The sequence below is a fragment of the Doryrhamphus excisus genome, linkage group LG7, assembly GCF_037039965.1.
Source record: "Doryrhamphus excisus strain RoL-2023G ecotype Guam linkage group LG7, RoL_Dexc_Guam_v1.1, whole genome shotgun sequence".
Classification (NCBI taxonomy): Eukaryota; Metazoa; Chordata; class Actinopteri; order Syngnathiformes; family Syngnathidae; genus Doryrhamphus; species Doryrhamphus excisus.
The window spans coordinates 20,259,271-20,277,260 of record NC_136363.1 but is presented as its reverse complement, the minus strand read 5'-3'; the positions used below and the strand labels follow the sequence as shown (position 1 = coordinate 20,277,260).

The window sequence follows — 17,990 nt, the reverse complement described above, 5'->3', positions numbered from 1 at the left end:
AGATGGCTTTATGCTCATTTGTGTGCGTTACATGTATCCTACTGGCTTCTAAATTATAATTCCTTTAAAAAAAATGACACCAGTGACATTTTTATTCAAAGAGGAGATACATATACTTTGTATTTACAATGAAAAGCTAGTTAGCTGTAGCTCATTTAACTTCAAAGATGGCCACTGCCTTTAGTTACTGTAATTTCTTTGTGTTCCACTTATTCTTTTCTAAATTATAATTCCCTCAATGACACATATTTCAAATAGAAGAATCGTATATTGTGTATTTATTGTACTGTTAAGTGGAGCTAGTTAACTGGAGCTAATTTAGCTTCCAAGATGGCCGTCGCTCTTCATTACAGTCATTTGTTTGTATTAATTGCCTTCAAAAGTGATATCAATGACACATTTGAATTCAAAGAGAAGATATATATACATTATGTATATTATTCATACTGTGAAGAGCGAGTTAACTGTAGCTAACTGCAGCTAATTTAGCTTCCAAGATGGCCTTTCAAGATGGCTCTTCATTACTGTCATTTCTTTGTATTAAGTGTACTCTTGTCAAAATTATAATTGCCTTCAAAAGTGATATCAATGACACATTTGAAATCAAAGAGAAGATACATACGTTATGTATTTATTCATACTGTGAAGCGCGAGTTAACTGTAGCTAACTGCAGCTAATTTAGCTTCCAAGATGGCCGACGCTTGTAGTTAGTGTCATATGTTTCATGTTACATTTGCTCTTTTCTAAATTACAATTCCTTTCAAAAGTGATACCAATGAAACATTTGAATTCAAAGAGCATAGATTCATCCCTATTTATATATTTATATACTGTAACCAGCTTATTTTAAAAAATGCCCACTACTTTTTCCTCTGGGTGTTAAATGTAGTGCTGTCTTTTACCAACACATACAGTTAGCTTAGTGCTAACACGCAAACAGAGCTGGGTTTGGTGAATAAAATGTATACAAATGTAGTTTTTTAAAAGTATTAGTTTTATGTATATGACTTTTTATGTTAAATTTGGATACAGTTAGCTTATTAGCTCATGTTAACCACCGGTAGCAGAAGAATTAGGCTAGCCGCGTCAAGCTTCCCAAGAATATGCTAAGGGCCACAAACAAAGAGCTGCTTTTCAAGCGCATATCGACCCTTAGCGTCTTATATTCCCTCTCGCTTGTGATTCATATAGCGACTGAAGTGCTGCGTTGGCTCGCCGCAGTACTTGGACTTGTTGGCTGCCTCTGTGTATGTGTGTGTGTGCATCACATTATTTACTGGTCGTTGAAACTTGGAGGTGCATGAGAGGCCATTCGTTTTATAATACAGTAACTAACTGCGGATGGATGTGAGTGCATTGCAAATTTTATAGGCTTTGCAGAGCTTGGGCCTCCTCCTCCTCCTCCTCCTCCTCGGGTTTCCTGTACACTTGGACCTCAACTGCAACTGAAAAAAACCCTTAGTGCTGCACAGTACTGGATAAATACCTTCTCATGATTGATATTCCAAAAAGTAGCATCGTTGTCTGCACCACGGCTTTTTAAGGGAGTACTGCAAGATTCAACCCAAGTTTGAGCACATAGGATTTTTTTTGCACCTGCACAAGCACCGTTAAATAGCGGGTCACTCAAATAAAAAAAAAAATGCAGTCTAGCCTTTGTGTTTGGGATAAAAATGGACAATGGGGCACTTCCAGCATAGCCGGGAAGGAATGCGAACCTGCTCAATGGCTGCTTTGTTGCCGTGGAAACAAACGAGCTTGCAGGAAAACTTAATTGATTTGGACAAAGCGGGAGAAAAAAAAAAACATTATAGATTCAGTTCGAATAGCGCGACGAGTAGAGGCGAAAATCCCTGTAGAGCTATTCAATTTCCTCAAATAAGAGGCCTCCTCTTAAATAAACGCCCGGCACATTCTTTTTTGTGTCGCTGCACTGATACGTTAAGTTTTCTCCCCCGTAGCGAAATAACTGCGATCAATTCCCCCACTCCACCTCAACTGTCACTATGTCATTTCTGTAGTTAAATTATAGATTTCTAAGGGATTTAAATAGAGCATTTTGTAACCTAATTACACACGACTCCATCTTTTCCCCACCAGCACATTACAGCGGCATCAAACCCAAGGATGGGGTTTAAGTTGTATAATATTTTGTAGAGTAGTGGAAAGTGTTGCGGGTCACGGAGCGGACAGTTGACCTATTTAGAGTACGTGTTGACGCTCAATAGTGCAGCACGCTTGCCCATCCTGTGTGCATTAAGTGATGCTGAAATTATTTTTTGTATTTTTTTTTAAGGGTTATATGATTTTTCATCCAATGGAATTTTTTATGATGTCTAAATGTTTTTTTTAGTATGTGTGAACTTTGAGCTCAGTGACCCACCCCCTTAATACATATTCCCCTCAGTTCATTAGCTTCCACTGGCAGGGCAGATTATGCCGTTGCCATAGCGACACCAAACAGGAAATGCCCTGGAGCAGGTGAGCTGCTCTGCATTGTGCCTGCTGGCTCTTATTTCAGCATGAAGCGTTGTTCCAAACGAATCCCAGCTCCGGCTTAAACTCCTTAGCATACCTAAAGTGTCCTCTTTGTCCATCCAGTGCGGTATTGTGTATTCCGCTCACGTTTTTTTAGGCGTTTTTGTCCCGTTTGTTCAGACTTTTGATGGTGTTTCTTTTACAGAGAGCCCAACCTTCAAGCAGCAAGGGGTGGGCTTTGTGTGGCGCTTTTAAAACTGAAAGAGAAGGGGCCTCAGCAGTGGGTACAGCCCAAAATTTCACCCTTATTCAACCTCTTTTAGTGCACCCCTGCTGTCTGGCAAAGGCGCTATAAGGGAAGAGTGCGATACATGCTCTTTAACACCCCCTTGTGGCGGAATGAGGAAGTGATGTGGTGCCGAATGGAAAATGGTGACCGGAGGTCGGCTTTAACAAATGATAGATAGATACTTTACTCATTCCCAAGATAAACTGTGTAAAATATGTACAGTATAAAATATTAATTGATGGCTACAACACTACTTAGCTCTTAATCAAACACTGTGTCTTTGATACCTTTTTTCCATTCAACGTCAATGCATTCATACAACAGCTCCCTCTGTTGGTCATCCATAATACTGCTGCTGCTAGCGTTTGGTCAGACGACAGACTGGCATTGGCGAGGGAGTCAATGGGGGTCCAGTAAGGGGTACTCCTTGTAGGGGGATCGCACTCTTTTGCATCGCCCATACTCCCCGTATAGTCCTTTGTTGTCACTGAACGTCCACGTGCTCTTTGCTCTGCTTTGCTGCTGCTCTTGACCCTTAAGACCTCGTCGTAAATCGGTTCTTTTGTGTTAGCTTAGCGGTTAGCATGGACCCATAACGCATGAGTCTCGCAGTCGGGGAAATTGGGCTTCTTTGAAGGCCTCTTAAAGCTGCAGTGTGCTGGTTTCGACAACAGGTGTCAGCATAGAGCAAGAGTATCTGCTAGCAACACAAGGGAGGGTCTTTCAATTCCAACATCAAGTGCTAGTGAAGGAAGTTGTTTTATTGTTATGTAATAAAAATAAATGCTGCTTTTAAAAATAATCTATTATGTGTATGCATTGCCTTAAAAGACAAACACGGGAACCTCCTCTAGGGGGTCCCTTTTTACAGAACATCGCTAAAAAGAGCAGCGTTCCTGTCATATAGAATGTCTTTGACTGGCGTAGGTCCTTAAAAACAGCGGAGCACTCCTGTCATTTCTAGGATCTTTGATTGATGTTTTTTTTCACCAGGTGGTCCTTCAAAACAGAACAGCACCCCTGACATAAGTAGGATCTTTGATTGGCAGGGTTTTTCTTTCAGAATGTTTTAAAAACAGCAGAGCACTCCTGTCATATATAGGATCTTGGATTGACATTTTTAATCAGTTGGTCTGTAAAAACAGAAGAGCACTCCTGTCATATATAGGATCTTTGATTGACATTTTTAATCAGTTGGTCTGTAAAAACAGAAGAGCACTCCTGTCATATATAGGATCTTTGATTGACATTTTTAAACAGTTGGTCTGTAAAAACAGAAGAGCACTCCTGTCATATATAGGATCTTTGATTGACATTTTTAAACAGTTGGTCTGTAAAAACAGCAGAGCACTCCTGTCATATATTGGATCTTTGATTGACATTTTTAATCAGTTGGTCTGTAAAAACAGAAGAGCACTCCTGTCATTTATAGGATCTTTGATTTACATTTATAATTAGTTGGTCTGTAAAAACAGAGGAGCACTCCTGTCATTTATAGGATCTTTGATTGACATTTTCAAAAGTTGGTCCATAAAAACAGAAGAGCACTCCTCTCACATATAGGATCTTTGATTGACATTTTCAACAGTTGGTCCATAAAAACAGAAGAGCACTCCTCTCACATATAGGATCTTTGATTGACATTTTCTACCAGTTGGTCCATAAAAACAGTAGAGCATTCCTCTCATATGTAGGGTCTTTGATTGACATTTTATCATGCTTGATGGCGGCCATGTTTTCCAATCAATCTCGCTCAAATGTGATCTTTATAATGAGAAATGTTGATGATCCATATTGACTCCGACCTGTAAAAAGCATTCATTTAGCTCCAGAATCAGTGCTCTGTACTGGAAGGAAAGGTCATATCAGCTAATTTAACGATAAGCAGTGTGTGACCCTCGCTTCGGCCACCCTAGAGGAGGTCTGGTTTCCAACTCCCACCCCCCCCCACCCCCCACCCCATGCTGCATGTCTTCTTATCTTACCAGTGGAATGCAGTGCAACAGCTGTGCAGGGGGAAAGGCAGGGTGGGCTGGCTGAAACCCCCCTGTTAGACCCCCTCCTAGCAGCAGCAGCAGCAGTGGCGGCAACCCCCCCCCACACCCCCCATCCTTTCCTCCCTTCTCCTTCCCTCCCTCTCTCTCTCTCTCTCTCTCTCTCTCGCTCTCTCTCTCTCTCTCTCTCTTCAAGAGACATTCCGGGCTCCTGAAAGGCAACTTAAAAGTGAGCGACTCGGCAGGGCTGCTCCACATTGGAAGGAGCGAGAGAGAAAGAGGGAGGGAAGAGAGAAGGAGGGAGAAGGAGAGTCAGGCACAGTACTGAAGAGAAGGAGGAGGAGGAGGAGGAGGAGGAGAGCACAAAGAGAAGGAAAGTGGAGCAGGGGAGGGGAACCGGAGGTTGGGTGACGGCGGGAGAGGGAAAGACAAAAGAAGGAGAGAGGGTGCAGACGAGGCGGGCACGAGCGGAGGGGACTGGAGCAAATGGCCACGGAGGAGACGGCGGGGGGAGCCAGGAAAGCCACCAAGAGCAAACTATTTGAGTTCCTGGTCCATGGAGTGGTGAGTGTGCCATTGAAGGGGGCTGCACTAGTGTGTGTGTGCGCGTGTGTGTGTGTGTGTGAGATAGCTGGCCATGTGAAGGTTATTTCCAGCCACCACCACCACCCTCCTCGCCCCTTCAATCCCCTCCCCTCTCCCCTGGATCATACCCGGGTTAAGCTATGGAGGAAGCGTGCATGGATGGAGGACGGAGGACGTCTCGAGCAGCATCACGCATGATTGTAGATGCAGCAGCAGCCAGCTCCCCTTCTTCTCTTCTCTTCAACCGAGCATGCTTCCCTGGGAGTCACATCGGAGGAGGGGGCTGGGGGGGGTTGGCGAAGAGGGATGGGGGGGCAGAAGATGACGAGTCCACATTCAAAACAACACGCTCATCCTTCCGGGCAGCGTGCCGGCGATCCCGGGTGGAGGGAAGAAGGGAGGGATACACGGAGGGTGGTGTGGTGTGGGGGGGGGACCCCGTAAGGTCACCGGACGTCAATGTTGTGGAGGGCGAGGCGAGGCGATGCAGAACAATCGCTCCATTCATGTGGAGCGAGCGTGAAATGTCAGGGCGCTCATGGTTGGAGGTTAGGATGACTGTTAGCAGTGTTTGTGCGCCGGTGACACGCCGCCTTCCATCAGACGCTCAAAGTCACTGCTAACTTCCTGCATGGCGCGCACTTGACTTGACAGGCGGACCGGACCCTCCGAGTTCACTTTACTGGCTTTTGCATAGATTTGATTCAGATTTTGGCAGATTCCAAAAAAAGAGCGACAGACTCTTCTCTATAGAGGATCTTTGACAAGCAGTAGAATCCTAATAACAGCATTGAACTCAAATAGATGATTTGCGACTAACATTTTGGCAGAAGGTCCTTTTCTTTCAGAATGTTTTAAAAACAGCTGAGCACTCCTGTCATATATAGGATCTTTGATTGACATTTTTTAATCAGTTGGTCTATAAAAACAGAAGAGCACTCGTGTTAGATATAGGATCTTTGATTGACATTTTTTTTTACCAGTCTGTCGACAAAAACAGCAGAGCAGTCCTGTCATATACAGGATCTTTGATTGACATTTTCTACCAGTTGATCCATAAAAACAGCAGAGCGCTCCTGACATATATAGGATCTTTGACTGACATTTTTAATCAGTTGGTCTGCAAAAACAGAAGAGCACTCCTGTTATATATAGGATCTTTGATTGACATTTTCTACCAGTTGGTCCGTAAAAACAGCAGAGCACTCCTGTCATATATAGGATCTTTGATTGACATTTGTAATCAGTTGGTCCATAAAAAAAGCACAGCACTCCTGTCATATGTAGGATCTTTGATTGACATTTGCTACCAGTTGGTCTATAAAAACAGCACAGCACTCCTGTCATATATAGGATCTTTGATTGACATTTTTAATCAGTTGGTCTGTAAAAACAGAAGAGCACTCTTGTCATATATAGGATCTTTGATTGGCATTTTCTACCAGTTGCTCCATAAAAACAGCAGAGCACCCCTGTCATATACAGGATCTTTGATTGACAGTTTTTTTACCAGTCCGTTGATAAAAAAAAAAAAAACAGCAGAGCACTCCTGTGTTATATAGGATCTTTGATTGACATCTTTTTACCAGTCGGTCCATAAAAACAGCAGAGCACTCCTGTCACTTATAGGATCTTTGATTGGCAGGGTTATTCTTTCAGTATGCTGTAAAAACAGCAGAGCCCTCCTGCCATATATAGGATCTTTGACTGTTGTTTTTTTTTTTTTTTTTTTACTAATAGGTTGTTAAAAAGAGCAGAGTGTGACTGTTATGTAGAAGAATATCGGACCTCACATGTAGTGTACCTAATGAAGTGTCCCATTGGCGTACGATATCTCCCAGGCTTAGACACTACGATTCAAAGTAAATAAAAATAGCAGATGTCATCATCAGACAATCTTTGATTGAGCAGCAGTCCAAAAATAGTCTTGTCTATTAAACAGCTGTCTATTATCTCATCAAATGTAATAAAACCTTCTTAGTCTTTTTTGCAGGCTTCAATGACACAAAAAAAAAACCAGCAAAGTCAGGTGCTGAGGTTTGATTCCGTCACTGTAATCAGTGCTGATGGCGGGCGGTGGACAGGGGACGAGGGACAAGGGGGGTTGTGGATTTATGTAGTGAGACTGGATGAGGTATTGTCTATTTGACAGGAGCGGTCATTACGCCAGCTTTGCTGCTGAGGCACACACACACACACACACACACACACACACACACACTCTTGGGGGAACAATAGAGTGTCTGATTGATGAGCCAGAGGAGTGTGTCCTCTCAACAGACCAATTAACCTTGATGAGGCTCGGCCTGCTCCAAGCCAAATATTTCCTTCTCTTTTCCTCCTCCGCAAAAAAAAAAAAAACCTTTTAGGATGGAAAAGTCTTGTTGAATAGCTGCGTCAGATTCCTCCTCATTGAATACTTTTATTTATTTTTCAGCTTGTGGCCACTTGAGGCCTCGTGTTTCCACTCAGTCTTCCTCGTGGAGTAAAGTAAAGCTCGCATTCAGACAGAGGCACGTGCTGCACAGATTAGCACGCGTACGAATGCCGTAAGTCAAAGAAGAATGAACGAACCGAGGATGTTGGTTATGTTGGTGAACAGTTTCCCGCACAAGGAACCATCTTGAAAGTGCGTTGGAGTTTCTTATTCTGGCGGAATTCCCTCACTGAACCGCAGCTCCTCATTGCTGGCAGCACTCAAGCGCACACACACCATTACGAAACCCAAGTTGGCGACCGCGTCTTCTCGTCTTAGAAGCGATGGCGCTCCTAAAAGTCTTCAAGGTGACAACCCCGGAACCGTAAGCCCCCACCCCCGCCCCCCCACTCACCATATGACCATATGTTGTTTTATCTCACCCACCCACCGCCAACAAGAGTGACAGCAGCGCCTGCTTCTTGATCACTAGATCTTGCGCTTCAACCAAAAAAGAGCCGATACCACAAAGTGTCTTTTGTCTACGCCTTTTAATCTTCTGTTTGACTTATCAAATAATATGCCATTTATAGTCATGAAGGGTTTTTTTTCCAGCGTATTTTCAGCACTTTTTAGTTTGTTTTTTTTTAGTAGACGGTCTTTGTTTGTCTCCACGTGACTACTTTGTGGTCAGTGTAAAGATCACATCAGCCTCCTGAAAGCGACAAAAACATCCTCGTTCTTTTTACTCTATTTTTGAAAATGGTGGCACCTAAGCAGAGAGAAGTAACTTTTAAATAGCATAATGTATTGTTATGTATTTTTTTTATTCATGCTGTGTTTCTACAGTATATAATTCTGGTGCAATTTGTAAGTAATGGTGTTGTTTTGTGGTGGTTGAACACACAGTATGACTGTGCTTTGGTTAGAGTCACGCTGTCCCCCGGCCAAATGGAGGCGGGACGCAGCTGTTGCCATGCGAGTGGCAGGCGCAGGTGAGCGTGAGCCAGTTGTTCCCAAGCGTCACGAGTCAGTAGCGTTTGCATTGTTTAGCAGGGGCGTGTGTGTCTTTTCTACAAAGAGAAACAAAAAAAACAAAACTGTGCAGCTGTGTTAAAATTACACGGCTCCCGGATTCAATGAAAAGTTATTATTTGTGGCTCAGAATGAGGGGGGAAAAAAAGATAAATTAATCCATCTTACATCAAATGTTGTGTTTGCAGCGTCCTGGCATGCCGTCTGGGGCGAGGATGCCCCACCAAGGAGCTCCCATGGGCCCCCCCGGTCCGCCCTACGGAGGGAACCCGGCGGTGCGGCCCGGCCTGCCCTCCCCGGTGATGGAGGCCAGTCGCAAGAGGCCCGCCCCCTCCCAGCAGGTCCAGCAGCAGCAGCAACAACAGCAGCAGCAACAGCAGCAGCAGGCCGTGCAGAACCGAGCCAGAAAGTGAGTGTGGATCCCCATCCCCAAATCTGCATACAAATCTACCTTAAAAAAAGATGATGGTGAAAGTACAGTAGATACAATACAGCACAGACCTCTGCCAAGGCAGCATTATCCTAATTTGGACCATATCTTTCCAACTTTCCAGCAGTTTTGCTCAACACAATAAGCGGGTCAAGTGGTGCGTGGAATTTTTGAAAATAATCAAATCCCAATGTTGCAATTTCAAGGTTTACAAAATACTTAAATTTTGAATGAAGTTCTTATAGGTACTCTCAGACATCTTGTTTTCAACATGAACTGTCCACGCAAGTGGAAAAAAAAGTCACAATAGGATGATTTCAGCTGCATATGAGCCTCTCAAATGTCACTCAAGTGTAAAAAGAAGTTAAGCACCTAAATAAAAAGACTCCATTATGGATAGAACCACGACTTAAAGTGCCTGCCTTGTGCCCCGATCACGTCAATGACATCCCACGTTTCTCCTCAATACATCAAGAGAGCTTTTCTGCTCCTCTCGGTCAGCAATTAAAGCGGCGTATTGGACAGGTGGGAACATCAGCATTCCGAGCGCCGGCCTGCACGGTCATCGGCGTGGCGGGTGTGCCCATTAAAAGGAGAATCGATATGCAGTGAAGGTGTTTCCTTCATCGGCATCGCCATTGATCAACTTACAATTAGGCTGTGTTGTCAAAGTGTTGTTCAACATCCGGCCCTGGAACCCCCCCAGGGGAGTATCTGATTGATGGTTCAGGAGGGGTCACCCATCCGGGTCGCGCAACTTTTACTCCCAGCACTGACTTTGTGAGGTTTGCGCGTCCTCTGGCAAACAAGTTGATGCCCCCCCACCACCACCACCATCACCATCGTCCCCACCCACCCACCCACCCACTCTCCTGCATGGCAGTTTGGACCTGACACAGCTGCCAGCTGAGCGCCGCCACCTGTGCTTCCAGTGTCATTGAGACATTTAACACGTTGACGCTAAAAATAGCCTCTCTCTCTTTCCTCATTTTGAATCAGATGGAATACATTAAGGTAGCTAGCAGTGGAGGATTTAACTACAATATAGGGCGGCCTGAGGGGCAACAGCACCCCTAGTGGACACTTTTATAGCACAGCATCGACTGCTCACTTCATTAGGTACACAAGCTAATGAAATCCAATGTGTTCATTTACTGACTCATGTTTATTGATTTTCATACTTCAAATGTTTACACTTTTTATTGTAAATTATGATCATCATAAATATTTAAAAATGTATATTTATTTTTTATCGTTAAAAAATTATTTATTTTATTAGAATATTAATATTAATAGATATTAATAATATAAAATATTAATAGATGTGATATTTATAATATGTATAATACTCATAATAAAAAAATATTGTACTTTTTATTGTAAATTATGATCATGATAAATATTTTATAATGTATATTCATTTGTTATCGTAAAATATATTATTTATATTATTATTTTATTTATATTATTATAATGTTATTATAATTAATAGATATTAATAATATAAAATACTAATAGATGTGATATTTATAATAATATTTCTAATACTCATAATAAATAATTGATTGTCGTACTTCAAATGTTTACACTTTTTATTGTAAATTATGATCATGATAAATATTTAAAAATGTAAATTTATTTTTTATTGTAAAAATATATGATTTATTGTATTATAATATTATTATAATTAACATATATCATAATATAAAATAATAATAGGTGTGATATTTACAATAATATTTATAATACTCATAATAAATAATAAAACACCCATAAAAATGTATATTTTTGATACTTTAACAGCGCCTGGATTATGCTGCCGCATCGAGGCGCCACCGTACGCTACGCCGGCTCGCTCCTTCCCCTCCAAACGCTCCTGCTAGCTTAACATTGATGCTCCAAATTTAGCTGGTGGATAACTGTGCTGCAAATTATCCTCGATAATTGTTATGATAATTATTGTCACGAGAGGTATGATTCACATTTGAACCACTAGATGGTAGAAAGTGTTTAAAGTGTAGCGAGCGCCACCGTCTGTGAGCGCGCACCATTTACATTGTTGCGTACACGTGAATGTAGCATTGGGAATCATGATGGTGTCAATAGTATGACTCGGTGGAAAAGAACATTTGCTCGCAGGTGTTAAGCAGATGCTTTACTCATTACTCTGGCGCGCTTTCCTCTCCTCTTTTCTTTAACCTTTTCCATTTCATTTAGTTTTTGTCCTTGAAGTTGCACCGGCAAAAGAGGATGCCTCCGGTTGCCTAGCAACACAGCCGGCGACCATCGGCGCTGATGCTTGTAGTGATTTTTAGTCGGGAAGGTTATACAAAATGCAGTTTGTTGTATCGTGGTGGCGTAAATGTTGTGGTACGTCAGCGTGTGCGTTATCGCTGTGTGTTGTCTGTGTGTGTGTGAGAAGCACGTTTGTTTTGGTTCACGGAGGAGTGTTTTGGGGTCAGCGTCCACACCTGCTTGTTCTAACACACACACACAACACACACACACACAAAACCAGGAGCTACTCCAAACCTTTGTGCGCCCCCCCCCCCCCCCCCCCCATGTGTCCTCTAACGGGTCAACCTCACCGATCCTCAGGAAGCCGCTTGGATTCCCCGGAGCCAGCGAGATGCCGACGAGGCCCATGGACTTGCGAGAGCCCCAATCAGATCCCACGCTCGGATCAAAGTAGGACTTTTGTTCTGCTGCATGCCCCCCCCAAACCCCTCCCACCTCTTTCACCTCCCTTCTGAATGGCCACACCGGCTCTCCTAGCCGCCAACGGTAGTAGTGGTGCATGCTTTGGACTGGAGCATGGCATGATGGGAAAAGGATTGCCTTTTTTTTTTTTCTCTCTTGGACACGCCCCCCTCCTAGACAGGCAAAAAGCACACTCCTGACACCAGTCCCCGCCCTCCCTGCGGCCATCTTGTGCACTTTTTGGCATGCTGATGACGAAGCTGCAATTACGGAAAGGAGCAACATGCCGCTTTTTTGCTTTGGAAGCAAAAAACAAAGAAACAAAGAAAGAAATATGCTTTTTTTTTTTTTGCACAAATGCATGAATTGAGTTGCAGGGAAATGTTAACAAAAACCCCTAAACACACCATTTTCCAGTTGTGTGTGTGTGTGTGTGTGTGAATGGATGTAACACTTTTTGGCTGTCAAAGGCTCTCCAGGTGGACTGCTGCATTTCAGAGAGACTACACACACACACACACACACACACACACACACACAGCTGGGACGCTGGATACGGCCCAGCATTTTAGCAGATGGCCCGGGTGCTACGCTATCAGTCACCATAGTAACATGCTCCCTTTTTCCCCCTCTTTCTCTCCGGCTCTCCAGTGCTAAGAGGAGGAAAATGGCAGACAAGATTCTTCCGCAAAGGGTGAGGCTGCTTTATTTCTGTTTTTTTTTTTCTTCATCTTTTTTTCCTTCTGTCTTATCGTGTTATCGTGTGCAGAGGAAGGAGACGGTGCTAGCTTTCCATATCAGGTGCTATCGTTTAATTATTGCGGCGGGTGGAAAGGGTGGTGGGTTAGGTGGAAAGGGCGCCAATTTTGCCTCACCACATCGTCCCCCCCCACACACACACACACACATCGAAACAGTGGATAGATAGCACAAGTCAGGGAAGAAGGCAGAATGTTTGCAGTCCTCCATCCTCCTCCGCCTGCTCTGTAGATAGAAGAGGAATGAGGAGGAACAATGGAGGCAGTCATTTAGAAAAGGAGGAAAAGGAGTCCTTTTACATCTTTACTTTACATCTTCAGGACAGTCGGGTGTGAGGAGAGCAGCAGCACATGCAGATGTCCTTCACATACACACAATATGTGCACGTGTGGGAAATACATTGTACAAATGACCGTCATGGCGTCTATAAATGTAATGTTAAAGTAAACACAGACCTCCATTGTTTACTTTATTGTAAATAAGTAGGATTCCTTATTTATAAATTGATTATTTTGTAGTTAGAGGGTAGAAAACCTGTTTAGGACCTTCTAAATACAATTTTTAACATAATCAGAGCCCTCCAGGTATGAAATAACACCCCTATAGTCAACCGTCGGGGGTTCAGAGTTGAGTTTTAGCTGGATTACGGTCCGTGTTGCTATTATTATTATTATTTTTATTATTATGATCGTTATGTTGTTATGATCTGTGATTGGCTGGCCACCAGTCCAGGGTGTATCCCGCCTCTCGCCCGAAGACAGCTGGGATAGGCTCCAGCACCCCTGCAACCCTCGTGAGGATAAGCAGTAGAAAATGAATGAATGAATGTTGTTATGATTTAACATGGAATAAGAGGCTGTTCGAGTCTGGTGCTTGTGTGTCTCACCGAACATTACAGTAACATTCCTCGTGACCAATGTAGAATACTATATCATGCTTAATTTATGATGTGTGATTTATGAATGAAAAACTTTTGTACAAATTTAGCAAGAAAGAAAGTTCAATATTGTGTTTTTTTTCCCCTTAAATCACCTGAATCCAGATCCGCGAGCTGGTCCCCGAGTCCCAGGCCTACATGGACCTGTTGGCCTTTGAGCGCAAACTGGACCAGACCATCATGCGCAAGCGCGTGGACATCCAGGAGGCGCTGAAGCGGCCCATGAAGGTAAGACGATAATCCTCGTCCACGTCCGTCCACATCAGCACCAGAAGCGTGGAACCGTACCGTGGTTTTACGACCGTCCCCTCCCTCTCCCGCGCGCCTGTGTCAGCAGCAGAAGCGCAAACTGAGGCTGTACATATCCAACACCTTTAACCCGGCTCGGCCCGACGCCGACGACTCGGACGGGAGCATCGCGTCGTGGGAGCTCCGAGTGGAGGGCAAGCTGCTGGATGACGTGAGTAACGTGGTCATGTGTCTCCTCTGGTAGGGAGCATTAATAAGAGGAAAAAAGGATTCATGAGGCCGAGTCTGTTATTACAATTAGCAGCAAAAAGCTAACCAATCAATTAACCCGGCTTCGTCTGTCGTCTGTGTTTCAGCCGGGAAAACAGAAGAAGAAGTTCTCCTCGTTTTTTAAGAGCCTGGTCATCGAGCTGGACAAAGACCTCTACGGTCCTGACAACCACCTGGTGGAGGTCAGTTCCAACATGGCCGCTTCTTCTTGTCCTAAAAAGGGAACCGAGTTTGCCAAAACGAAAATAGACTTTTTATTTCCCAGCACTGCCAGGATGCTTGTTAGAGAAAAAAAAGACTTGTTCTCAAGGTTGCGGCTTTTATGAGTTGTTTAAGTGTTTAATCCTTTTGGGGGGGGGGGGGGGGGGGGGGTACTGGATGGATGAAAGCTTGTTTCGGCTTGTTATGTCATCTATTTCGAAAGGATTGTTGTTTGCTATTTTCTTGTCTGGCTACTTTATTAGCTATTTTTCTATTTATGTCTTTAAGGTTGCATTGAATTAAAATTGCATTAAAAAATGCAATATTTAATTATTTAGTCATTATTTTTTGTAATATAGTATTTGAATGTTTTTTATTGATTTTATGAAAATAATTTACTTTTTATTTAATAAATTTTAATTTTAATAATTAATAATTCAATTAAATAATTTAATTTTAATTATAATAAGGGATTTATTTTTTGTCCATTTTAAGTTGGAAGAATCCAACCAAAACCATTTAAATTATGACTTTATGTTATATACCATATAAATAAGGTAGGTAATGGTTGTAATGACTCCGACCACCAGAAGGGGGAGACAAAGAAAAATGTTGTGTGCTTTCAGTGGCACCGCACGGCTACCACCCAGGAAACAGACGGCTTCCAGGTGAAGAGGCCCGGAGACGTGAGCGTGCGTTGTACGCTGCTACTGATGCTGGACTACCAGGTGAGGAGACCGCCGATTACCTCCACCCCCCTTGCCCCGCCCCTTGAGTATCTCTCCTTAACACCGCTTACCCCTCAGCCCCCTCAGTTCAAGCTGGACCCCCGGCTGGCACGCCTGCTGGGCATCCACACTCAGACCCGCTCGTGCATCATCCAAGCGCTGTGGCAGTACGTGAAGACCAACAAGCTGCAAGACTCCCACGACAAGGAGTACATCAACTGTGACAAGTACTTCCAGCAGGTACTGGTTCCACACGTTGGTGGCACTTGTGTACTTTTTACCGCCTCTTATAAGTCGCCTCTTTTCACAGATTTTCGACTGTCCCCGACTGAAGTTCTCAGAGATCCCTCAGCGCCTCACCAACCTTCTGCTGCCCCCCGACCCCATCGTTATCAACCACGTCATCAGGTACAGGCGTGACATTCCATGGAACAATCTGGAATTACAAAGTTAAAAATGTATTTGCTGTCAAAGAGAAATTCAAAACAGGAAGTTGCTGAATTGGAGATGTGACGATGATTAGCTATTATCTGAACATTGTTGTTTTAAGTATAAAAAAAAAGGAAAACCCAAAAAATAGTAAAATATTTTACATTTATCAACATTATTATTATTATATATTTGTATATTATTTTATGTGATTTAAAATTAATAAAAAACGCATCCTTTACATTTCTCCTACCTTCCTGCTCACAGCGTGGACCCCAACGACCAGAAGAAGACGGCCTGCTACGACATTGACGTGGAGGTGGAAGACCCTCTGAAGAGCCAGATGAGCAGCTTCCTGCTGTCCACCGCCAACCAGCAGGAAATCGCCACGCTGGACAACAAGGTGATAGCAGCACTTCCTGGTGGGAAAACCACTTCATGAACACTTCACACTTTATTGATGCATTTCCTCTTTTTCAGATCCACGAGACCATCGAGTCCATCAACCAGCTAAAGATCCAAAGGGACTTCATGCTCAGCTTCTCCCGAGACCCCAAAGGCTACATCCAGGACTGGCTCAAGTCCCAGAGCAGAGACCTCAAGGTTCACTTCCTGCTATTAATACGCTCATGTTACTGCATTTCATAGCTTGAAACAACATCTGGTGTCCTCCATACAGTCAAGATGATCCATGTTAGTTACGTTTTAAATTTAATCTCTTTCTTGTAGTTAATGACAGACGTGGTGGGGAACCCCGAGGAGGAACGCAGAGCGGCCTTTTATCATGAGCCCTGGTCCCAGGAAGCTGTAAGCCGCTACTTCTACTGTAAGGTGAGTCAACATCACCTCAGGACGTCCCGCAAACCACACCTGAAACCCTCAGTTTCCTTTGTGATGTCCATTTTTATCTTCATACACTTCTCCAACAGATCCAGCAGAGGAGACAGGAGCTGGAGCAGGCCTTGGCAGTCCGCAACACCTAAACAGAGACCCTCTGTAGTCGTGTGCGTGTGTTTGGGTGCATGTGTTTGAGGCCAAACAACTGGTACTGCATCATATTAAGAGATGTTTCTAATATTTTGCCACCCCATTATGTAGCTAAATAAGGTTATGGATGTTAGAAACAGATCTCCATGTGATTCAGTTATTAACATTTAAAAAAAACAATCAATAATTATAATGTAACACAACATGTTACATTAATACACATTTGCTAGGGTCGTTGCAGTTCCACTTAAATCCTATAGGCGTCGGTAGTGCTCGTTTTAAACTGCTGCCGACTGTCAAGACAATAGAAGAAGACGTTTCTAGCCGCCACTACCTGGACTGGGAATGCTAAAAACATCGTTAACAACAAAAGGTTGGCTTCTATTTAATTCGTTATTTTTACGTAACATATGTGTTTTTTTTTAAAAAAGTGGAATAATGGGATATACAGGCACACGTTTATACGCAGAAAACACCGTTCCTAGCATGTTTTTCGTCGACCTGGGCAGCCATTTTGAGTGGTAATACTTGTATTCCGAGTATTAAAAGGGAACAAGGGTGTTTCGAAGCCTAACTTGATTAAGGGCAGCTTAGTAAATAAATCCAGCCTGCACTTATGTGTATATTGGATAATATGGTACGTGTGTTTTTTTGTTGTTGTCATGTTTAAAAGTAATCACACCAGCACTGGATGCAGCTATCCACATACTCCGTGTTCCTAAACCAATCAGAAGACTTCCAAAGTGTTTCCGCTTCGTTTATCCCACCATCAGTGTTATGCAAATCAACTGAAGTTATTGATCCTCTTCAACCAATCATAGCACTGAAAAGTGATTGGCTGGTGTTGCGTCACGAGGAGAGTGTTTACCAAAGGTTCATCACTGAAGCAGAAATGTGCAAATATAATCGCAGCTGGGCTACAAAAGTACCAAAATCACTTAGTAGCTGAATAAGTTTGTTTCTTTGCTTTCTTTTTTACATTAAATGAAGAATTATGTTTGTTGTCAAGCTATGTGAATGTAAATATGTTTTATGTACAGTATCCAATAAGCTGTGTGTGTGAGGGTTCTTTTCGAGCCGTGCTTGATGCTGCAACAGAGTGAGACCTCCCTATCTTCCCCTGAAAAATCTTAGTAGCGCTAACACATAATCAGGTTTTTTTTTGTCACGACGTGTACGTACATATGTTGTCATGTCCCCCCCACGCAGGATGTGTTGTATCCTCAGCAGGAAGACGGTGGTCGTTCCTTTGCACTGTGCTGTAAATTCTCTGCCTTTTCATCGCAGGCGTCACCATTCACTTACACTTCACGATGGCCTATGCATGCTATGTGGATTTATGAACACTATAATGTAAATACTTTATATATATATATAAGTACGGGTGGCATAGCGGCCTTCTGGAACTTTTTTTTGCCAAAAATGACATGATTTGCTACCAGCAAATGAGTGTTTTTGTTACTATTAGGACAGGACTGCGTTAATATTAATAATCAGTAGTA

General features: G+C 43.1%; 1 protein-coding gene across 5 annotated transcripts; it reads left to right on the top strand.

Annotated features, from left to right (window-relative positions):
• The first annotated feature begins 5,154 nt into the window (after positions 1–5,154).
• Positions 5,155–16,908, top strand: smarcd3b (SWI/SNF related BAF chromatin remodeling complex subunit D3b). 5 transcript variants are annotated; one of them, XM_078792367.1, is made up of 14 exons: positions 5,155–5,326; positions 8,987–9,207; positions 11,827–11,916; positions 12,580–12,622; positions 13,730–13,852; positions 13,965–14,084; positions 14,230–14,325; positions 14,971–15,072; positions 15,151–15,312; positions 15,383–15,480; positions 15,769–15,904; positions 15,982–16,104; positions 16,231–16,332; positions 16,431–16,908. In XM_078792367.1, the coding sequence occupies exons 1-14, from the start codon at positions 5,249–5,251 to the stop codon at positions 16,482–16,484; spliced, it is 1,548 nt and encodes a 515-aa protein (XP_078648493.1). In that variant the 5' UTR covers positions 5,155–5,248; the 3' UTR covers positions 16,485–16,908. The 5 variants fall into 5 exon arrangements, with proteins under 5 accessions (XP_078648493.1, XP_057916748.1, XP_057916747.1 ...); XM_058060765.2 differs by having other exon boundaries at positions 5,157–5,326; positions 13,962–14,084; XM_058060764.2 differs by having other exon boundaries at positions 5,158–5,326; positions 13,959–14,084.
• The last annotated feature ends 1,082 nt before the right edge of the window (positions 16,909–17,990 follow it).

What these genes read in the sequence shown, in the direction of transcription:
- smarcd3b (XM_058060764.2), top strand. Translation starts at nt 5,249, where the DNA reads ATGGCCACGGAGGAGACGGCGGGGGGAGCCAGGAAAGCCACCAAGAGC. An exon ending in GTGACAAGTACTTCCAGCAG is followed by an intron (nt 15,313 to 15,382) that starts GTACTGGTTCCA and finishes CTCTTTTCACAG; the next exon opens with ATTTTCGACTGTCCCCGACT. An exon ending in GCCGCTACTTCTACTGTAAG is followed by an intron (nt 16,333 to 16,430) that starts GTGAGTCAACAT and finishes CTTCTCCAACAG; the next exon opens with ATCCAGCAGAGGAGACAGGA.